The sequence below is a fragment of the Patella vulgata genome, chromosome 9 (assembly GCF_932274485.2).
Source record: "Patella vulgata chromosome 9, xgPatVulg1.2, whole genome shotgun sequence".
In the NCBI taxonomy this organism is placed as follows: Eukaryota; Metazoa; Mollusca; class Gastropoda; family Patellidae; genus Patella; species Patella vulgata.
Window position 1 is genome coordinate 18,466,024 of NC_065887.2, and position 25,911 is coordinate 18,491,934.

At 34.1% G+C, this 25,911-nt stretch overlaps 1 protein-coding gene across 1 annotated transcript in view; it reads right to left on the reverse strand.

Moving 5' to 3' along the window:
• Positions 1 to 25,911, reverse strand: part of LOC126831982 (ecdysone receptor) — a 47,634-nt gene that overhangs the window by 15,968 nt on the left and 5,755 nt on the right. Inside the window, exons 2-6 of the mRNA XM_050562666.2 lie at positions 20,611 to 20,765; positions 10,280 to 10,531; positions 8,124 to 8,264; positions 5,510 to 5,796; positions 4,556 to 4,711 (exon numbers count right to left, since the gene is read on the reverse strand). Of these exons, the coding sequence (XP_050418623.2) occupies positions 4,556 to 4,711; positions 5,510 to 5,796; positions 8,124 to 8,264; positions 10,280 to 10,531; positions 20,611 to 20,677 (903 nt within the window). The 5' untranslated portion in view covers positions 20,678 to 20,765. The remainder of the gene's footprint in view (positions 1 to 4,555; positions 4,712 to 5,509; positions 5,797 to 8,123; positions 8,265 to 10,279; positions 10,532 to 20,610; positions 20,766 to 25,911) is intronic.

Below are 25,911 nucleotides of genomic sequence, written 5' to 3' on the forward strand. Positions count from 1 at the left end.
TACAATCAGGGGCCATAATTCAGGAAGTTACGGTCCGATATGCGCGAATATCGAAAGGAACCAAGATCTTTGGGTTATAAACTTACATTTCAAGTTTCAACCAGCGGCTGCCAGGCAGGATACGCCCACATTTTCGAGAGATGGAAAGAGAACAAGCTAACAAGAAAGTGATTTTTCCTACTATCAAGGGCCATAATTCAGGAAATTACAATTCAATATATGCGAATATCGAAAGGAACTGAGATCTTTGTGTTATAAACTTACATTTCAAGTTTCAACAAAATCGGATAAAAATTGTGACCTCTATAGGGTCCACAACCTTGATATACCATATTTTTACGCTATTTGAGAACGAACGGCGGCCATTTTTTCTATCAATTTTGGGCCGATTTTCACGAAATTCGAACTCAACCTTCCTTAGGGTGTAACGGTGATATAATAATACGGTTTTTTAAATCGGATAAAAATTATGACCTCTATAGGGTCCACAAGCTAAAAACGCGATTTTTCGTACAATCAGGGGCCATAATTCAGGAAGTTATGGTCCGATATGCGCGAATATCGAAAGGAACCGAGATCTTTGGGTTATAAACTTATATTTCAAGTTTTAAAAAAATTGGATAAAAATTGTGACCTCTATAGGGTCCACAAGCTAAAAACGTGATTTTTCGTACAATCAGGGACCATAATCCATGAAGTTTCGATCCGATACATGCCAATATCGAAAGCAGCTGAGATCTTTTGGGGATAAACCTATATTTCAAGTTTCGTCAAAATCGGATAAGAATTGTGACCTGTAGAGTGTCCACAAACAAATTGTGGACGGACGGACAGGGGCGACGACAATATACATCCACATGAAAATGTGGGCGTATAAAAATTATGTTTCTTGTTACATGGGAAAACAAAGATCACCAGATCAGTTTTTGTCATTTAATAACAAAAGATTAATAAGCAGATAATCTCAGGTTTATTGTTATTTTCACATTTCTTTTTACCTGATCAGATGGGGGTCCAGTTAGTTAACTATTAATCACAGGATTACCGGCAAGATGGTACATTGTATCATTCAACAATGATGTTAAATGGGCCAAGTTAGAAGAGTCACTGTTAAGTAAAGAGATGAAACAACAGAATTTCTACAAGGAGATGTTGCTGAATAGGAGTGGCTGCTCTTACAGATTCTACTGTACTGTCCTTAATGTAAAACCCACAACCTTGGTATATATATTACATGCTTTGCCACTATTGGTGTAAAGGGGAGGGGCAACCACGAGACTTGACTTAATGACAGACCTTATGATGCAATGAGCACACATTAACCATTCGGCCATCTATCCCCCCCCCCCTCAATAATCCAGGAAGTTACACTCGAATATATAGCAAAATCAAACCCATCCGAAAACATATTTTTAAGTTTCTTCAAAAATGGATAAAATTTGTGATCTCTTAACAGCCGCCAAGCTGTAGTGTATAAGATTTTCATACAATCAGGGACAATAATCCAGGAAGTTACAGTCCAATATCGAACCCATCAACAATCAGGCCTCGAAATTAACGGCGGCCACCGCGGCCATTGCCGAGGCTGCCCTTTCAATTGGCCGCCGTGCCCTCAAAATCTTCACTTTGTCCACGGCCACTGTGGCCGTGGTTGCCGGACATCTTAGCAGGGATGCCCCTTTCTGATCCAGTAAATAAAACGTCTACCTGAGCCACAGATCTGGCCAATTACATATCGTTTTTGCCATACACATCACCATACTAATTAACAATGTATACCAGTATGCTCGTCTCGATTTTCGAGTAATTCAACGTGTTCAGAAAGTTCTACAATATCGCTGCGTGAATAGTCTCGGAGAACTGCATTCGGTCAACCGCGGAGGCCTCCGATACTACAATACATAATAGTGTAAGGGAACCAGAATAAGCCGAGGTTGGCCGAATATGAAGACGTATGTCGAAACGCGTGCGCATTCGCACCACACGCAAAACAAAAATCTACAAGATAAACCTGCGGACAAGACAGAAAATAAGCATAGCACCGAATAAACAAATATCGAATCAAGTGAATGGATCCGGTTGATAATACACATGTAGGGGCCCGCATACTATGGAATAAGTTACACTGTATTTGATTGGATGAATTCGGCAAAATGGCGCGTGTAGCAGTCATTTCGGCTAATGAGAAAGCATATTATAAACTGTAAGAGAGTCGCTAATATTCAACCGCGAACCTGAATAATCAATATTTTCATTGGCTAAAATTATAACACATGTCATTATTATTCAAGTATTACCCAATCATATCTTGTGTAATAAATAACGCACGCCTTACAAAATGGTGAGCTATGCAGGGACATACTCACATAGGTAAATTTGCGTACCGGTCGGCCTAATTTATTGATGTTAAAGGAAATAAGTGGTCCCGTTCGTTCGTTTCTGGAGTTTAACGAACGAACGGGACCACTATTTATTTCCTTGAACATCAATTAGGCCGACCGGTACGCGAATATCTTATCTCGACTCGACTTTGGTAGGTATTCCCAGCACTTGCACGTTCGATGATATTGTCGAAACCATCTATAACTCAACAAGCGAATTGTATTGTAACACAAGAATACGGAAAATTTATATCAAAATATGGTTATTTCATTTTTTAAAAAGTTAAACAAAGAAGCCACTTGTTACCAAATTTTAGTTTGTTATTAAATTTATTCAATTAAATATTATCTGTGTTTTTATTCTAACCAATAATATAACTAGATTATTTATAATTCTAAAAATGGTACACAACCCTAGCTCAGACTATATAGGTATTATGCCAGACCATTTTGTGTTGTGTTTTGAAACCCACTTTGTGTTGTGTTTACCGCACTACCACACATGATTGCCAGAGTGGTGGCAGGAGAAACAAGGAATCAATTCAACACGGCCTTATTAAAGTACACCAGCAATTTAAACAATGTCTTACTACACGTCATATTTTTTAGTTCCACCCCCCCCCCCCATTTATTTTCCGTGATTTATTCGGGAATATTATTGACTTGAACTTCCAAGTCAGTATGTGAATTAGATATGAAAATTTTTCTGAACGGTGCACTGTTTGTCGTTATTTTTGTATATTATAATTATACAAGATACTCCACAACAAGTTACCAAGAATTATTTTTGTTGAGAAGTCTGTTTTTATCAAAGGGAATGGAATGGAAGCTTGCAATTACCCTATTCCCTGTCCCGTTTGTTTCAAATTGGATTAATAACCCTGTTTTGCACTTGCACTTTGCACTAAATTTGGTCAAAAACCCGAGGCCAAACTGGCAGTGCCCTAAAAAGATTAGAATTCGAGGCCTGAACAATCTGCAGGATATAGACATGTTTTTCAATTTTGAGCAAAAACCAGACAAAAAGTGTGACTTATAGAGTGTCCACAAAACAATGAGAATGGATGTCTGGGTAGACATGGGTGACAACTTATTACGTCCACATGATAATGTAAGAGTATAACCAGCGGCTGCCAGTCAGGATACGCCCACATTTTGCAAGAGATGGATAGAGAACAAGCTAAAAACAATCCAGAAAGTTATGACCTGAAATGTGCAAATATCAAAAGGGACAGAGATCTTTGGGATATAAAGATATGTTTTAAGTTTCATCAAAATCGGATAAAAATTGTGACCTCTAGAGGGTCACAACCTTCTTATTACACACTTCTACACAATTTGCGTACAAAGAGCGGCCATTTTGTCGGGCAGTTCCATTTCTATTTTCCCAAAATACGAATTCAACCTTCATTGTGGTGGAATGCAATGTATTTAAACAGTTTTTAAAATCGGAAAAAAAATTGTGACCTCTAGAGAATCCACAAGCTAAAAATGCGATTTTTCGAACAATCAGGTACCATAATCCAGAAAGGTAAGTTAAGGAACCAAGATCTTAGTGTGTAATGCTGATCTACTTCACACGTTTTTTTTTTAAACTTTATTTTTCAATGTTTTAAATTTAATTTTATATTCTCTTTATCACCTCTTCACTTATTTTATATAGAGCTTTGCGATATAATTCATCTGACTTTACTTATATTACTTATAAATTATTTATTATTGTATATACTATTTCGCAATCTTGTTTGTATTAAATTTTGTCTATCATTTGTATGTATGGAAAGGGCTTTTCTAAGTTTTTGAAACTTGTGCTCAATTCTTTTGATATTTGTCAATAAAATATGTTTAAACTACGTTTTTTTTTTTTAAATCGGATAAAATTTGTGACCTCTACAGGGACCACAAGCTAAAAACATGATTTTTTATTCAATCAAGGGCCATAATTCAGGAAGTTACAATCGATATGCGCGAATATCGAAAGGAATCAATATCTTTGGGTTATACACATGTATTTCAAGTTTCATCGAAATCAGATCAAAATTGTGACCTCTAGAGTGTTCACAAACAATTGTGGACAGACAGACGGGCGGACGGACGGGGGTGACGACAATATATACGTCCACATAAAAATGTGGGCGCATAAAAATTAACCTGATTGAGTAAAAGAATCTTACTTTTAATAGAATAATCTGATCCTCTTTAAGTAACGAGTTGAAGCCAGGTAAATTTTTAGCAAATTCTACAATGAGATGTGTAATTAAAACTGTCATCTCAGCCATATCATGAAACAAGGCATCTGCGGTTGTCTCTTTACAACCAGGTTTAACGTTCTACAATATAAAATACAATAACATGAATTATAATGTTTAAACATTCTACAATATAAAATACAATAACATGAATTACAATCATGTTTAACATTCTACAACATAAAATACAATAACATGAAATACAACCATGTTTAAAATTCTACAATATAAAATACAATAACATGAATTACAATCATGTTTAACATTCTACAATATAAAATACAATAACATGAATTACAATCATGTTTAACATTCTACAACATAAAATACAATAACATGAATTACAACCATGTTTAAAATTCTACACTATAAAATACAATAACATGAATTACAATCATGTTTAACATTCTACAATATTAAATACAATAATATGAATTACAATCATGGTTAACATTCTACAATATAAACTAAGCACATAATACTGAATAAAGCCATCTTCCTTTGATCTGGATAGAAGAGACAGAGAAATGGGGTTAAACTTCCTCTCAACATAAACTTGAGTTATATTGGGAATAAAAGATACCTATATTTGTCACTTAAACTGGCCTTTGGATATCACTAAAAGACTAAACACTTAAAATTTAAGGCAGCTTAACTTTTAGAGAACATTTAATTCTTAACATTGCCTTTGAATACCCCTTACCATTAACTTACAGGAAGTAACCAAGGATTTAAATGAAATCTAGAAGTTAAGTGACTATCTTTAGACTTAAAATATCCTTTGAATATGGTTGACAAGAATAATGGCTGTCTACAAGTTTATTTTTCTAAGTATGAAAAAGGATTAAAACATTATGTCTCCACAAAAACTCTACTTACAGTGACTTTTTCCACATTGTCTACGTCCGGAAATTCATATTTATCTTGTAAGGCTACAATATTTTTTATCAACTCTTGATGCTCTGGTTCCATTTTTGTTGTGGGATCATTATCAATTACAGTCATAGGGTTAATATAGTAATTATTTATCGTGTGGCTGGGTAGTTGTTTGGTGATTTCAGGCTTACTGTTACTATCAGGACTTGTATCAATTTTAGCAGGGTTTACTTTGGCTTTGGCTTTCCTGCGAGCATCACGAGCTTTACATTGTTCATCAGACAATAGACCTAGAAAAAGAATTAAATTGATAAAGACAGAAAGGTAGTTTTATGAACATTCCACATTAGATCGGTTAACATACACTTGACACTAGGTCAGTCACATGCATTCCACATTAGGTCCGTTAATGTGGACTCGACACCATCTATTCCACACTATGTCAGTTAATATGCACGCCACACTATGTCAGTTAAATTACACATCACAATATGTCAGTTAATGTACATCTACCCGTCACACTATGTCAGTTAAATTACACATCACACTATGTCAGTTAATGTACATGTACCCGCCACACTATGTCAGTTAATGTGCCCGCCACACTATGTCAGTTAATGTGCCCGCCACACTATGTCACTTAATGTACATTGCAGATGTACCCGCCTCACTATGTCAGTTAATGTGCCCGCCACACTACGTCAGTTAAATTACACTTCACACTAGGTCAGTTAATGTACATTGTACATGTACCCGCCTCACTATGTTAGTTAATGTGCACACCACACTATGTCAGTTAAATTACCCTTCACACTAGGTCAGTTAATGATACCTGTCACCAATGTGTCAGATTATCTACACTCCACACTATGTCAGTTAAATTACACTTCACACTATGTCAGTTAATATACCTGTCACCAATTTGTCAGATTATCTACACACCACACTATGTCAGTTAAATATTGGTCAGATAATGGGTACTCAAGAGTGCAGTTTTACTACAACCCCAATACCTCTGCATAGAGTCAAGCACCCAATGCCAAGACATTGTGGCAATATCTACAGTAGAACTTGCTCGGGCGTGCACTCCTAATCAGCGAACACTTGCTTAAACGAGCACCAACAAATCCCCCCCCCCCCCGATTCAAAGCATGCAACGGGCATCACGATTAATTCCCCCCGTAAAAATTCTACTGTTTCAACGGTCACTCCTCTAACGCGGTCAGCGGTCACTATTTTACTAATAAATTCAACAATACATCGCCCATTCAACGGCCATTGTTGAATGATACCATCTTGTCGTTCTTTCTTTGTAACACTCCCGCTAATCCCGTGAGTAGTAGTTAATTAACTGGACCCCCACTGATCAGGTAAAAAGAAATGTAAAAATAACAATCAACCCGGGATTATTTGTTTATTAATCTTTTGTTTTATTAAACGACTAACCTGATCATTGTTTTCACGCGTAACGACAAATTTTTTGATACTGATTGAATAAAATGAAAGTACGAGTTTTGTCATGATCATCTAGTATCTCTTTTCCATGAATCATTGCCACTTTGTTGTTAAACAGACATTTTAGCGCCCCCTATAATATTACATACAGAGCTACACCCCTGTAAATTGGTGATAAAATCAGCAATGGTTTTTTGTTCATGTGCTTTTTTGATAAAATAAAATTAATTCATCGATTTTCTTCACAATAATGGATAAATATTATCGAATGCATCACAATGGTAGACAGTAGTATCGAAGGTTGGTACAAATGACAAGTTTACAAAAGTTATGTTCGAGATTTGAGTAAAGAATTTTCGTTCGGCGCAAGATTCAGCAACGGTCAAATTTATCGATGCAAGTATTGATGTTCGCTCCCAATGCACCCAAGCGTAATTAATTTATGTCAGCACAAAAAGCACCGAGATTTTATTAAGTGGTCGCGTAATCGCTAAAATAGTTGGGGTGGGAAATACTCAAATTCACGGCATTTTGAAATGCTTTTAGACGCTATGATTCAGTATGATGACAGTAAAAGAAATATTGGGGGGCCAGATATCAAGTATTACTAAACAAACATGTATACGCGACTACTTTGAATTCACAACTAGATAAAAAGTACATGTATTGTTATTGTTATACTACATGTACATGAATAAAAAAATATATGCAATCTATATCTTTATTTTTTGTGGTAGGGGTTGGGGCAATATTGGATACCTCTAGTCAAAGAGCACCTCCATTAAGCAAGCATTTCTAAATTTCCCTTGGGTGCTTGCTTAATATAAGTTCTACTGTATATTTAAACAAATTTATTTGCACTCTTTTTGCAGTGGGAGAGAGTTTAAGTTTGAAACTCATAGGAAAACAATGATGACAGGCAGATACCATACTTCTTGTCAAGTACAAATTCAAGACCTAAGGATCGACCTAAACATCCTTTAAACAATGCATTGACCCTCACATGTCCAGAACATCAAGTACATTAATGAAAAAAGAACTGATTATTCATATCCCCCTCCCTGTCAAAAAATCATTGTGACATTTTGTCACTTAAAGTTAAAATCGTCAAAAAAACATAATAAAAGTTTTGACCAAAAATATCCATGTTATTGTAACTTACATTCCTCTTTCATTCCACATTCTTTACATCGTCGTAATCGACAAGCCTGACATTTCCTTCGCATCCACATATCCATTTCACAATTTCCACCATAACGACAATTATATGTTGCACCTCTGGTGATGCTTCGACGGAAAAAACCTGGAAACAAGTAAAAAACAGCATTACATTATAAATCTGTGGTCATTTATTTTTAATAGTAAATATTTATTATAGTTTTGTAAAATGACACTTTGGGAAATGATTTTTAAAAGTGAAATTGATTACTTGAATGTGAAAATGCACACAATTTGCTTTGTGTGCGAAATAATTGATTGGTAAGTGAGCTTATGAGTGAATGTATTCTCATACAAATTCCCAAGGAAATCTATTAATAGTTCGATGATTTTAAAAATGACATTGATAACTTGAATGTGAAAATGTGCAAAATTTGCTTTGTGTGCGAAATAATCGATTGGTAATCTATTTATAGGATGTCTTATTCATAGTACTGATAAACAATAAAATTTTATCGAAGGAAAAAATCAACAAATTTGCTCTGAAACTTGTTATTTGAATGAAAATTTCTTGCTGCAAATCTCTAATACAAATTCTATAACCATGTCAGTTTTTCAACCCAATTGATAATGTTTATACCTTTTGTGATGAAAATCAAAAAAGTGCATTCATAAAAATTTTCACTGAACAGCGAGTCTAATAACCGTTCTCCCATTGATGAACAGGCCTGGATAATCAAAACTAGAACATAAAGCTAGAATTTAGTAGAACTTGGCAGCTACATGTAGGCAACTCAACGATTGTTTTAAGAACCTTGAAAATATTCTGTTCTCGTTAAGGTGCAAACTTTAGGGATATGAATTGTACTAAACCAAAAGATCCAGCTCTTAACGGTAGGTACATGAACAGTCAATAATAATATAGCAAATTGAAAAAAAAAAAACAAACATAATTTTCTAAATCTGCTGTAACAACCAACAAGCTACATTTAAATGTAATTGAGGATCATGAACATTAGATTTTTTAGGGTTTTATTTGTTGATAGATGTGTATTGTGTAGACAGTGTCGTGTGCGATGACTATATAGATAGGTTAATTAATACATGTATGTATTAGCATATGCTCTGTCTCTGTTTTGTAATCACTTGAAAAATTGTCATTTGAGCATTAACATTAGCATAAATGAAATGAAATGTTGTTAAACGTCCTACGGATCTGCAGGAACATTAGCATAAGCAAGTTCAACTTTTAAAACTTAAAAGAGCAAATTTTTAAATGCATTGGTTAGTGTTGAAACTACTATTCGGATATTCGTTAACGGATACAAAATAAGGGTTATCCGAATCATTTTACTATCCGTTTACTATTCGTTACAATATATTCTGACATCCCGTATGCTCTATCTCTATACTTAGCCATTTTTCCATCTGATTACTTTGAAATTTTCCCCAATGCAATTGATCATGTACGCAGCTCTGAGCATGTCAACATTATGCGTATTATTTAGTGATAGTAACTAATAAAATTATTAATGCAGTGCAACGAAAACAGTAGCCTAAATAAAAAAAATATTCATTCATTCCCTGAATGAATACGAATTTAGACCGTGTTTTGACTTCCCACAATGAAATTTATTCATAACGACCTAGGTCACGTATATTCCCACTAACTGATTGGTTCAATAGTAGTAGATTATTAGAATGAGGCAAACAACCTTGGCGGTATAAATGGCACATGTTTTTATTTAATTTTTTCATTCGTGTTGATTGAGCAAAATGATAAGTGGGAGGGTACGGATAACAGGAGTAGTTATACTATACAAATTCCTTCACCTCATTGATTTTTTGGGATGTCATAGATAGTCTTAATAATTCTTCGCGGCTCAAACAATTTGCAAATCGAAAGTACAATTTAATACTCAGCATACACAGACACTCATAAACATTGAAACAAGTAAGAAATTATGAGTACCGGTATATGAACTTTTGATGGAATTTCACGTCTCCGAATTATCCGAATAGTATTCGGATAGCCAACAAAAGGATTCGGATCACAAATCTCGATCTGATTTTCGACACTAGCATGGGTCATCATTACCGGTATCAAAAATAAAACTAATGAAATTGACAATATTTTCATCCAATTGGTTATAATCTTACCTTTACATCCCTCACAACTCAGAGCATTATAATGATAACCTGATGCTCTATCTCCACAAATACGACATAATTCTTCTTCTATACTCTTCCCTGCTACTCCAATACCTTTCTTTCTCTTTATATCATTTGACATCATATCATTTTGGTAGGTAGAATCCTCTGTAAAACTGTACGTATCTGGCGAGGTAATTTGGTGATCAACAGTAGAATGCATGGTATGTGCGTCGGGAGGCATGATTCTGTCAGTTAAAACTGGAAGGAAAAGAGATCAATCAAAATATCAGAATATTAAAAAAAAGATATATATATAAGCTTACTGTGTATACATAAAATAAATAATAATAGATAGATCTTATTCACACATTTAACTTTTTTATTATCAACAGTGTGACAAAACAAAAAGTCTTTTGTTAAAATTACATTGTATAATATATTTTTATGGTTTCTAATGGTATTCAAACATTTTTATCTTAAAATTATGACTTTCCATTATATTTTTACTGTTAACATGGTCTTTTACATGGTGACTGAAAAGGTATTCAAACAAATTTTGGTTTTGTTACAATTTTGTTATTTTTAAGAGTTCAGCTTGGCTATTGTATATATCCTTATGCTTGAGTTATAAATCTACATGTACATGTATAGACTACAGTGAAAATAATATTAATAATTCATTATTACTTTTCAAAATTGTCTTTACCATTATTGGAACATTTTTATGAAAAAAGCCCATATACACTTCACTGTTTCGTACCAACATATGTTACACTCACACGCTTATATACATATACTGCTAACCTAACATGATTTTGTTATGCAGTTATCCTGTCTTATCTTTTACTATTAGTATTAGACCCACATAATAATCAATTACTGATAGAAATGTGGTTTTATATCCACTCGACATGAAATCATCTACATGCACAGTAGGCACTAATTAATGATCATCTTTTTTTTTTCTTTTTTTTTAAATAATTCACTTGCGAGTGGGAGTCTTAGAAGTGGGAGCTATCTCTTGTACCCAAAGAAAACCTACAAAGCTACATGTACATGTACAACCGCGCACTTGATTTGGACTCTTCCACCCTCAAAGGAAATAGGAAATTCCAGTCCGAACCTAGAAGAGACAGAAAACAAAATGGAGGACTACATTAATTGTAGATAACATTGCCCTATATCAATGATTGATAAACTGATCCTATTGGCCATATTCATTTCTGCAGTTCACTCGATTCGCATGGCTGGAAGAGTCTTCCGGAAGGGCTACATACAGATGAATCAATTCTGTTTACAATCCTGAGATCACACTCGTCAAGTTAACAGATGTTATAATCTATAGCGCATAATGCACATGTTACACTGCACAGTCACATGTGAGAGCTTACATGTATGCAAGCTTGTATCATATTGAACGTCGCATCAAATTTTAACTGTGCAGGAGTCATATTTGTATACCAGTCTACCTGCATACTTGAGATCAAACAAATTTTTAAATAAGTGCAGTTGAATGAGGGTGAATTAACTGCTTTCAACATTTACAATACATGTCTGACAATTTGCCAATCCAATCAAAGACAGTCACTGTTTAGACAACCTGATTAAAACAGTTTAAATGTATAGGCTTTGTTATTATATTTCACTCTTTTCAACAATGGCAACATCTGGTATTTCATATAGTTAAACTTAAAGAATCCAATATTCTTTTTTTGCCGTTTCCATTTCCGATCTTGAATTCGTGATTTTGTATGAACTTAACATATTATCATCAACAGAATGCAATTCCATACGTAATATCTGCACAGAATGGATTAAACTTTAAAGCTACAATACATGTACATGACATCTATATCTATCTGTATAACTATAAGCCTACTATAGATTTTCTATTTCTATTTTAATTCATTTCCATTCAATCTACTCAAAATCTTTCAAATACATTGTACAGTACATGTAGGCTAGTACTCCCAAACTGGTGTGCAGTGGGTTTATTTTAATACATTACAACCATCCAATGTACGTTAATGTGCTGAACAAGCTTTTGATGATTGACTACCATACCAAACCGGTACACTTAATCATCACCTACTGTAACTGAATTTAACTGCTCAAGCAATGGAATTGACTGTACAAGAGTTATACCATCTGTATAAAGAGCAGATACATGTACATTAAAAACTAAAATTAATATGTGTGGCAGAAGTTATTTACAGTATGACAATGTGGATAAGTTTGTAATACATGTACTCTTACTACAGACCAAAAAAGGTTACATGTACCTCATAGCAGAATCAGGGGCTATACTACATTGTACATGTATATACCGGAAACCACCAAAAAACAACCAGAAAACTACCGGAAAACACCATGTTATACTGAATACCGGAAAAACACTAAATACCGGAAAACACACTAAATACCGGAAACCACCCTAAATTGGTAACCCGGAGAAGGGCTATACTATAAACCGGAAACTAACCCTAACCATAACCCAGGCACACAGAGGACTAGGCTCCTGGTTACCTATTAAGGGTGCCAGTCTCTGGGTTACCTATTTAGGGTATTTTCCGGTATTTAGTGTGTTTTCCGGTATTCAGTATAAAATGGTGTTTTCCGGTGTTTTCCTGTGATGTAGTATTGCCGCAGAATCAGCCTTAAAATAAAGCAAATCTGACATGAAATGCACACCAAATTCGAATAAGGTAACCGATTACGTGGATATACATGTACTAATTTTGAAGTAATCTTTAATTCAGTGAACTGTCCAAATTGAAGGATGGATGTTTACGCCTACTTTCTCCATTCTACACAAATTTTTTAAAGATTATTTTGTCGTTTGTGAATCACCCACTACCAATTACTTCCACATTGTGTTGAGGGATATGTTTGTCTTTGTTCATTACAAATGGCATCTGAATACACGACTTGTGTACTGATTTTAAAATGTGTATTGTGTCTTAAAATATTAGATATCAAGATTCCATATTTTCAGGGTAAGGTTACAACATCAATATTGATTGAAATGGACCAATACAGAATTCTAATTTGTGTTGTTAATTTCAAACATTATGTAAAATAATGAGTTAAAAGATTAGCTCTTTTAAAACTGCTAAATTCACAAGTTGTAATATATAAGGTACTTGGTAAATTGGCACACAGTTTGACAGCAATTATATTTACACGTCCAGGTTCAATTCAGAACACAATCGATAAAATAGCGATTTGTTTTCAATATTTGTATTATAACAATTCCTTGTTAAAGATTCAGATCGGGATGTCAACGCTATAGAATTACAATATTTTGTAAGATGAATCTATCAATGGTTCAATTCTGTCCAGTATTTACAAATTCCATGGACCTATGCTGTTCCTTATCTTTATCTGCCCAGAACCAAATTCATGGGCCTGTTTTAAATCCGATTAAATCCAAGTCAGGAGAACATCTAGTGTTGTTATTTTGATTTCTTAATCAAATGTTAAATAATCAATTTGAGTATATATTAGCGTGGCACGGTCTCCCTTGTCAGTCGTGTACAATGAAGGAGGACCTAGCAAGGGACAATGTATAGTCAATCGGATGGAGAGAAAAAAACAAGGTCACATGTACACATACTGGTGTGCACATAAAAGCACCCTTCACAGTTGGAAGTCTAGCACTGGTGTAAAACTTTTAACTTTGGTGGTTTATATTGGTCAGATATCTTAAGACCCTCAGAAACAATTGGAAATTACATTCTTTATTCTTCAGCATGGAATATGTGAATTAGGCTACATGTACATGTAGACTAAAAATCTAAATCAGATTCAGCATGATTCATAACCAGACTGTGTAACTGAATGAGAACCTGTAGATATTGGACAAACCAAATCTGTTTGTGGCCACTGGACCACATGGCAATAAATCAGGGAATTAGAACAGCAGAAAAATGGTTCTATACACGTTTACACATAGGGAGTGAGATTATCCATGGATCCCTGCTTGAGCTGTACGTGTGCATATGTGTGTAGATTATTATCCTCCTAATACTCTCAGCATGAACTGAACTATGTACATGTAGGCCTAACATGCATTTACAAGCAATAATTAAACCAAATGTGACCCAGGTCGAAAAATTGCAAACTTTGTTATTATATTAAAAATAGACTGGGGCTTGTGAGTTCTTCTTTGTATGTTAATTACACCTACCAGCAGAAATGATGTTCATGGTACATGTAGCTACATGTAAAGCCATTTAAAAACTGTCCTGCTTAGTATTCACAAGTATGTTTAATCAAACAACTTCAGCAAATTTTTAAAAAAAAGTACTGGTACATGTACACTGAGAACTTGCTCCTTTATTATATATGTCATTAAGAAGTTATACAATGTAAAAGGAAAATTAACTTTAAAAGCCGTATCCCAAATGATTCTTCCATGACTGTCTTATTAAAATTATATATGGAGATAAACATTTTGTTCCATTTTATTTTTCTGTTATTTATTCCGCTTCATCTTGTAAGTAGAGGTGCACTGGATAGTGAATTTGGCCTGATAGTTGATATTTTGAATATCCGGTTTGTAGTTATCTACATGTATCTCTATCCTTCCTGTTGGAAAATGAAATGTAATGCTTAATGTCAGAGATCAAAAGAATCATGAATTATTTTAGGTCTTTAAACCAACAAATAAGTATATTTTTAGTAATATGACACATCGATCAATATAGAAAATAACAATTAAAACTTCTCTGTAACATAAAGACACAACAAGCTAGATTGTCCATAAATCATTCATTCACATAATTAAAAAAAATATGTATATGTACTGTCTTAATGCAAAGACTGTTGTTGTGTATTTCAGCACATCAAAGTAGAAAAATAAAATCTTTCATGACAATGGGCCAGTATAGATAGTAGAAAATGCTAGATACCTGTAATGCTGATAGTGCAGGTGAACTGCATCCATCACACTTAACAAATAAATCAGAGGAAAAATCTGTGAACAAGACAAGTTTCACTTCAAACGAAAGCCAACGAAAGCCAACACAAAACAAGAGAGTCATTTTGTTACAATATAAACATTCAAAATGCTTGACAATTTAAAAATCAATATACTCTTTTCATATTAATTGAATGAAATGTGAACAGGTTAATCATGCATGAGGCATTAGTTTTAAGAGATTTCACACCAACATATTTATTTGTTTGTAATGCTTTGAAATATTTAATCATACCAAATCTACATATTTTTTGTTTCAATCTTGTAAATTACAGAATTAAGTTTATCTACATAAGTTGAGACTATTCATGGCAGTTGAAGAAAATGGCGGACACAAATACATGTAAGGCGATCAAAACTAAGTAAGTCATGCCTAAATTCAAATCCTTTGGACTTTTGTATAACTTCAGCATATATTTTTACTGCAATAACCTTTTTATAAAAGCAGACCTAAAATAGCAAAATGATGTGGAGTCTATATAAAACAATTTTATGCTTAGTAGAAAATATGCTACATGTACATGTAACTATCAAACAAATTTGGTATCCTGATTGATACTAATATAGTAGTAAAAACTTTACTATCAGTGCATCCCTACATGTATATAGTTATATAAGTCATGTAGTGCAGATTGTGATTGGTCATCTCCGGTTCAACCTACCATTTAAAACACTTGGTAGAGAAAATTGCATTAACTCTTTTGAAACTTAAAGCAGTATTATCAAGATCAAAGATATTATACATGCTGTCGTGATGGGCTCAAAATATGCTTTCCATTATTATGTCTTTAGATGTTAATGAAGTAAACAACCAAACACACTGAATAAAATAAAATCTAGTTTTAATTTTACCGCAATAAAGAACAATCATTTTTAAAAAAAAAAAAAATTATTAAGAACTTTCTCCTGTATCAGATTTAAAAGCTTTCATAGTTTTAATGTGAATGGGGGTGGTTCTTGACCAGTTGATTGTTCACAAGCAATTGCATACAGATGACAATATATCCACATTACCTAGCTATGTCAATGTGGATGTGTAAACAAAACACTGACTTTTTTGAACGGAAAATAAATCAACAGCTGTTTAAAATGTTTTGTATCACATTAAAGTAATTACATGTACTACCTGAGTTCTTTTCTAGTACACTGTACCTGGCATCACAATAAATATAATATTGTTATTCAAGACAATAACATGACGATGTTGTGCCGCTGGTAAATGGCAGTCCAATGTCACACATTATCTCATTGATTTTCCTACACTAGAAAGCATACAGAATGACGTAGGCCGACACAATGTATTTCGCAATAAATAATACCAAATAACTCGACTAATATATACCCTGAACCCTTATGTAATAAGAAATAAGCCCTAGAAATGTAACATGTTGTAAATGTGCTTACCGTATTAATATTAATTATTATCAAATAGCCTTGTTAATGTTTATAAAAAACTGTAACATTCAGATCTTCTTACTCTCAGGACACAACATAGAAGTTCACTGACCTAAAGTTCTTTGAACTGAGAAAGCCCACAACTTATTCTAGTTTTAGAGCGAGTGTTGGCTGACATTTAAGAACTAAACTAACATAAATCTAGATAAAAATCCATTTATTAGATTTCCATCTGTCGGATTATCTGTCCTATTACTATAGCCAAACAGTATTTGGTGATCATTATCTAGAATAATTACTGGTAAATGTCTTATTAATGAAGAATAGAGACTTTTGGCAAGCGGATTTTTCCCATCCGTATCCCGTATCCGTATCGTATACGTGATACGTTGCGTCAATGTAGTTTTAGAGTTTTGGCCGATTTTAGCAATTTTTGGTTTCACTAGTGTATTATTTCAGAAAGTTTAGCCCATAGATCAACCAGTATGCAGACAGGCGGGAAAAATATGAAAATTTCGAGAAAAACCCATCAAAAATAATGATTAAATTCCAGTCGTTATCACTGTTAAAATCACATCAAATATACACCTTCGTGTTCTAGGATACACACAGATTCATAAAAACGCTATGATGCAACATTTCAGCGTCTAAAAGTAGCAAAAAAGACGGGAAAAAGACGACAGTGTTATACGGACCATTTCCGTATGAAAGCCGTTCCATACGTGCTGCCGTATCCGTGTGCCGTATCCGTGTGCCGTATCACGTATGAGAAATACACAGACATTGATGACGTCACACGCAAAATCCATACGGATACGCGATACGGACCAGGAAATTACGCTTGCCAAAAGTCTCTAATATCTCTTATTCTCTTATAACCTGATCTGTAACATTATAACAGAACATCCATATATTTATAATGATAGTTTAAGTGTCAACAATATATTGTGATGGATGATATTTTTTTTTTATCATTTCTGCAAACGTTTTTAAAAAATTTCTTTAACAACTATGTATGCCACTGCGGATGACAGAGAAAATTACTCATTTGAATGATTGCCATGTGTTAAAGTAAGGATGCGTCACTTGATAAAATATCCAAGTTAATATTTACGATTGATTATTTAACATTTAATTAAGAAAACAAAATCAAAATACAAACCTTGATAATGTCCTAGCTTGGATTTTATGGGATTTAAAATAGGCCTATCAATTTTGTTCGTGATGGGTTAATTAATGGTGATGGGTTAATTAAAAAAAAACAAAATCAAAATACAAATGCTAGATGACATCCTGGCAATAAATTTTGCTTATTACATGTAGAGAGAGAGGGAGAGAGAGAGATGGGGTTTAACATCCACTCGACACAAACTAGGTCATTTTGGGACCAACATGTGGTTTAATTTTATTTCAATAATTCGCTTGCGCGTAGGGGTCTTTAGCAGTGGGAGGAAAAAGGAGGACCCGGAGAAACCCACGAGGTTGGACAGGTGACCCTACTCCTGGGGAAACCACGCCAGTTGACTCAATATTGACAGGCCTTATGATACTGCGCGCAAGTGCTAACCATTCGGCCATCCAACCTCCACTTATTGAAGCAGCATTGATTGATGTAAATTCAATTCAACATATCATCATAAATACTAAACAGGATTGAACCATTTTTAAGTGATATTTCTAGAGAGATTCATATTTCACAATATTGTGTTTTAAAAGGGATTCCTATTGTGCTAAAATGACGCGGACATGTTGCTACTATCCACATATGGATGGGAAAATACAAAGTCACTAGGGTTTTGTTTCAGTATGAAGCAAGTAAACAAAGAACATCACAATTCTGATCAAAGAATAACATTAATAAACCATACATTTATCAGTTTGAAGCTCTCTTTATTGTAGAATATATGTTACTGCAGAGTGCAAAATAAAACATAAAGATACATCTTTATTACAGAAACATCACCCACAGGGTTGGATTAAAGCATGGGTTTTAGGGGTCGTGGTACAGGACCCTCTATCAGCTGCACCACCTTCAGTGAGTGAAATGGTCTCTTTTTTTTGTGAATAGGTAAGTATTCGTATTTAAAGTCTGCAACAAAGGGTTCTTTTACAGTGTACATGTATGCCAACCCATACACATAACTACACTGTTCCTTACCAGGTGCTGCATCTGCACCACTATAAACCATTATAAGGAACTTTCTTGGTCAAATATAGGGAACGACCTCAAGAACTCCTGGTTAGTGACGCAGCTACATTGTATTAAAGAAAGGGAAAGAGAGAGAAATGGGGTTTAACACCCACTCGACACAAACTAGGTCATTTCGGGACTATCATATGGTTCAACTTTATTTTAATAATTTGCTTGCGCATAAGGATCTCTAGCAATGGGAGGAAACAGGAGGACCCAGAGAAACGCACGAGGTTGGACAGGCGACCTTACTCCTTGTCACGTAAAACCGGGGAACCGAAACCATGCCAATTGACTCAATGACAGACCTTATGATACAGCGCACACAAGCTAACCATTTGGCCATTCAACCCCCATTTAAGAAAGGTTTCAATTAGTATTTATTACGACAAAAAGAAACACTGTCCTGTATATCTGGGGAAGCTGATGGGTTAACATTCCCTAGATTAAGGTAATCACAGTACTTGTAGCCTAGTGACCTACAAAATCTTAACATGGATCTGATACATGTAGATACATATACATGTAGCATGTACGCAAAAGAACAAATAACTTTAATTGAGAAGCACAAGAATATCACTATAAATAGCTGCCATCAATTGCTAATTAATTTTGATATTGATTAGCATTTTTTACACATTGTACGGGAAATTGCACAATTGTGTATATAGTTACACCCCCTTAAAACAAAAGAGTTAACAATGATTACAAATGTATAGGATAGACTAATCAATTTCTTTGATAACATAAAAATGATAAACCATTGTTGTTTGATTACTGCCCAAGGATATAGATGTTGATAACATGTGGAGCTCATAGAAAATATTTTAAAATGACTTGCAAGTTTGATATTTCTAAAGATATATGATTTATTGAGAGTATATTAAAATTAACAGTAGACCAAATCTATACCAAACTGTGTTGGGATGAAATCACCAGAGATGACACTAACCCTCTTGTCAATTCCAACACAAAATTTGTTTGTGGGAGGTTTTTTTTAGCTGTAGATAGACTAGAAACATTTTCTAATCCACCATTTACATGCAGTAGAGATTTAAAATGTTTGTTTTAAACTAAATCTAACAAAATTAGGCCAAATTTATGCCATTCATAGCCAGATATTTTGCCAAAACAAGCAACCCTCTGATTGGCATCTTATTTCTTTGTTAAACTTACACAGGAAGATGTCCAGCAGCAATTTTAGACAAGATAAGAGAAATGAGGGATCTGGCAGGTCACATTTAGTGTACTTCAATAAGCTTGATGTATTTGGCTAGTTTTTCCAAAAAAATAATGATCAGATCATAATGAAAGTTGTCTGATGACAATATGTCTCACTGATTGATATAAATGTATTAATCTTAAACAATGTACATTACATCTACATTGTATATTGTATACAACAATATGTTAAACAATAACATACACCGGTACATGATCTACACTTTCTATTACCCCTACATGTAAACTACATGAGATTATTATACACTATAAAAGATGTCCATTTCATTTTATACTAAGGAATCATACTTGTGATCACTTCGCTGTACATGTACATGTATGATGTACAGTATACATATATAACAAGGCTGGTTTCATACATCACATAAAATAAGTACTTACATGTATATTTTCTTACAAAGTACATACATGTATCCTGAATGAACAATTTGGTTTTAAACACCATTAATTTTCAAGAGTAAAATAAAAGTACAAACTACACACATACATGTACATGTAAGTTTGAAGTAGTCAATAAGTAATATTTACCTTTTCCCTTTGAAGGACTTGGAGGACTAGATATATTTAAAAAAGCGTCAATTTCATCACCATGCATGGTAATAAACAATGATTATAGGCTTTTATAACCACCATTCTGACAAATCAATCAATGTTTTTTCAAAAACTCTCATATTTCACAAAACCTGAAAAGAAACAAAACCATTAGATTTTGATACAATCCAACACGAGGCTGAGCTGATATCCCCTGCCCTGTCTTAATCCCAAAATAAATAGATGACACTCATTAATTACTTGAACAATTATCATTTTACAAAGCATCACATACATGTACGTACATGTACTCTCTTCAGTGCTTATCCTAAGCAGAAAATGGTCAACATCGAACTTAGTCATGGTACAATGAACATGTATTTATTGATGTAATAAAACTATACACTAGAGATATGCCTACTAAATGAAATAAAATGGGGTTTAACGTCCTACTGTACTGCTCTGAATTGGGCTAATGAAGACAGGCATGTGCCTAGAGCAGTGATTCTCAACCAGTGCGCCACGGCCCACAGGTGTGCCACAAGATCTTCCTAAGTGTGCTGCGGAATTTTGAACGGCACACTAAGAAAATGCGAAAAATCACATGATCCCAATTGAGTATTCACTGGTGTCTACTGATAAGTTCATAGCTGTGTTTTTCTTAATTTAGTTCGAGTCATTCTATGTATCTATGACTAGTCTCTGTCTACAGTTGTATGCCGTCTGACTTGTCATGTTTTTATTTTGCAAAATCCAAATATTTTTTATATGTATTTAGCCAGCCGCGCTGCTATGTTTTCACGTGTTCCAAGGTGTGCCGTTGGCTAAAAAAGGTTGAGAACCACTGGCCTAGAGTATAGAGTGTGCTATGAGGGAAATTTTGCCCAGACAGTGGCACTACAGCCTACTCTTAAATCGAATTCAAACTGTCAAGGGATCTTTTACGTGCATGCCAATGTGTACATGAGACCCCGGTTTTTGTCTCGAAGGCTAGACAGCTGTCTTTGTCAGGTCCTCGTGCTGCATCACTGACAAGGGGGAATCACGTTGGAAAATCTGGATGAACTTTCTCGGCCAATGCAGGGATCGAACACCCAACCTCCAGGATAGCAAGCCTGCGTCTAACCCACATAGCCACCAGGACCCCCATATGCATGTAAAGGGAATAAAACCAAATTACACATCAATTTCTCTAAAATATGTCAGAAAGTGTTTGACTTTTGTTTGTATGACGAATTAACTAACAGCATATTCTCTGATCTGTCGAATTTGAGTTTGTTAAAATAAAAATGCATAGGTATCGGTAAGCTCTTTTGTTCTATTTCATTAAATTCTGATATATTGCAATTGAATTGAAATATTGTTAAAATCTTCCAGATACTGTTTTGCAAAAAACAAGCCAAATGCAATGCATCACATACATGTACAACTGGTAATTTAACAAAATGTTTGCACTCTGTTTTAATGCAAACACTACCAGAAATAGAATCAAACAAGAAAACCATGTCTTATTGTCAACAATGTCAACCAGTTGATGAATGTGTCGAAAATGGTAATAAGCTTATTAATTGACATGTTTTTTTTAATCCCACATTTTTGGCAGATAAAATATTCCAGTTGGGGGGGGGGGGGGAAATATAAACTTTTTTTATATAAAAATTATCATCCGTTTTGGCGGAAAAAATCAGAAAACCAGTGTGATCCCTGCTTATTATACTAATAATAATAACATTGTGATATTTCAAAAGTGATGCTAAAACGAAATATTTCATTACATTTCTCAAAAGATATTCAAACATAATATAAATGCAGTTTTCAATGCACAAGGGGTCTAAGTGGAATGTGGTAAATTACATGTAGCTATTTCTAGGTACGTCAATGAGCACCTACATCTGGCGTACTGTAATTACTACATGTACATGTACATGATCATATCTAACAAACTACATTAAATCTGCAATTGATCAAGTTCTGCCAAAGTTTCATTTTAGCAATACAAGGCAAAGGGGTTTATTAATGAATACAGAATGACTTACTACATTTAAAGTGTAATTAGTTGCCACATATCTTGATAATAAAACTTTAAAATGTATTCCTATAGTATGGTACATGTATATACATGTACATGTACGGTAGTCTACTATACAATGTCTGTCATGGCTAGTCTTTGAATGCCAGAAGTTCTTTTTGTTTTCTTCGCCTTTTTATGACTGATCAAAATAAGTAACAGTTTGAAATATTATCTTTCAATTCCAGATCTTATCTATAACTGTAGTTAAACGTCAGTGTGATCCCCTGATAAAAGATATCAGCTAGAGGGTCATCAATATTTATTTGCTAAGCAAAGAGATAATGCCTATTTTAATACTAATACTAGTAATAGGGTGCCTCACAAGGTCGCAAACACTCTACTACCATGGTAAATGATCAACCTCAAAGGCAACTTCAAAAGTGATTATGAAACAGCTCTGGTGCAAATGCATTGTCAGCATGTATTATAGGTCCATAGGTCTATGAGATAACAATGCCCCTCCCCCCAAAAGGCAAATAAGTTTGAAAAACAGCGATATCTACATACGTTTAGATTGTGGGTAGTGATAACTTTAGAAAAATATGCCAGGTTTATGGAAAAATGGCAGTGTCTAGATCTGCAAGTGCATGCACAATGTCAGAGAAATTTTAGAGCATTTTCATTGGATGTATGTAACTTATTAAATACAAAATAAAATAGCATTTAATTGTCTTCCCTTTTTTATGCACCAAGTTGACGAATTGGCACAACTTTTCCTGGCTAGATCAGTTTTTTGTCCAATCCAAATGACTAGATGCTTTTCCTTGTCAGGGTTTCAATGCTGCATGAATGACAAAGAGAATCAGACTGAAAAATTCCAAATAACTTCTTGGTAAACAGTGCAATTTTACCCAGGACCTCCTGGTTATTGAGCCAGTACCATGCCATATACATTACACAGAACCACCGTGCAAGTAGTTCCTATTAATTATAACGCAAGCATGATGATTAAGTGGCTGCATAATTTTCAATATATTTAGAGATTTATTTTTTAATGTGGGGCACCCTACTTTGAAACATAGTATCTAAAAATATCATTTCATATGAATTCTGTAACTAGAACTACCCACATGGTATGTTTAATTAAACTATAGTGTATCAGTAACCTACTTTCAAGATAAACACTTCAGATAATTGGGCCAGTGTATTTTTGGGCCAGTAATGGTCAAATATTGAGTAAATTCTGGTTGCTTAGTGTAAACTTGCTATTCAAGGTAAAAAAATCAATAGGCCTATCGCCTATCTATAGTCAATACCGGTACAATAATGCATTCATCATACAAGCTTGTTATATTAACCTAAGTACCGATAAACATCTTTATTTGAATAGTTATTGAATTTAGTGTAAAAATGGCATTCCGTTAAATCAGACATACATGTACACTGGTATTATGTTTATAGTTATACATGTACATGTACATGTTTCAATCCATAATTAATAACAGTCTCAAGCAAGTGAATTTGTTTATTAACTTTTTCTTGTTCACTGGATTCATTATTTTTCTGAAGCTTTAAATGTACATGTATTATAACTTAGTAAATGCATATTTGAAATAAAACTATGATTTAAAAGTAGACCTACATGTATAGCCTTGTGTACATGGTTAAATTTGACCTAATTACAATTGATATGTTGATTCTTTTTGCAAATTGAGTATCTGTCAACATTCAAACTTTTAAGTCTGCAGATACATGTAGAGCTACATTTGTACAAGATAACTTTGGGTACCCGTAAATATATTATAAATGATTTTGTCTTCAACGCCTAGTCAAAAATGTCTGATTCTGTCCCTAAAACACCTTTCATTATAAATGATAAAAAGTTTGAATATTTACCATTCCAAAAACATGTTGTCCTAGACCATTCAACAAATAAATAGAATTTGTTTCCAAAACAATACCGCCTACAGACAATCAAAAGAACTCAATTTAACACTTTATTTGGAAATTAATCAATGATGTTTACATGTACATCCGCTTATTTTGACCAAAAAAAATCAATACGAGACTGGGCTTTGTAAATCTGAAATCACAGTTTGTTCATATAGAATGACAAATATAACGCAAAAACAAAAATGTTACATTGGGAATAATCATTACACTTCATTATATTTAAGTGTAACCAATTATACATGTAAGGCTTCTTCCTTATGTGACAAATCAAACAATACTGGTAAGTTTCAAAATGAAAATTCCAAAATTTATAAAGTGAGAGAGATATGGGGTTTAATGTCCACTGGACACAAACTAGGTCATTTCGGGACCAACACATGGTTCAATTTTATTTCAATGGGAGGAGCAATGGGAGAAAACCTGAGGACCCAGAAAAAACCCACAAGGTTGGACAGACGAACCTACATTACTCCTTGTCACGTACAACAGGGGAATCGAGACCACACCAGTTGACTAAATGACAGACCTTATGATACAGCATGCACGTACTAACCATTCGGCCATCCAACCCCCCAATTTATAAAGTAGCTAAGTATCTAACTCAATATCATCCAAAGTCTTTGACATTGAAAACACAAATTATTTGTCAATTTTAAAAAAATCAACATTGATTTTGTGATCTTACCGGGAAAAAATAACCAATATTTAAGACAAAACGAACATTTTATCATTGGAACACGAATCGTGTACCATAATGCGTTTCAGCACCATTTGTAACAAGGGACTCAAAGAACAAGGCTAGACATATTCCACAAGTCATATAAAACGGTGACATCATATTCTTATCCCGGGAGCATGCGCAATAAATACTATCGGTGTAGACTGGAATAAACAGACGCTAGAGATTGCCATTCGATTGAGACTTCTTGCGTATTTCACCAAACATAACTGATTAGAAATTACAGTAAAAACAATAGACTTCTAATATCAATTTCAAAACTATCAGGTCATAAGTGTAGTGAGTAGAGTGTTCACAAGAAAGAGTGGATGACGGACCAACAGACGGACGGAGGCAACGGTACTATCCGACCAAATATCCATGTGGGCATATAAAAAGTGTTTGCAGTTGTAAGTAATACATGGTGATGCAATACAATTTGGTTTTAAACATTACATAGTTCTACTTCCGTTATTGCAATTCGACAATGGTTCTTTTATGTGGAAGCCAACAGAACCTTGTTTTTTTGTATCATCCAAATGACAAGACACTGCTCCCACTACTAACAAAGGAAATAAAAACACACGGAAAGTCCTGGGGAATCTTTTACATACAT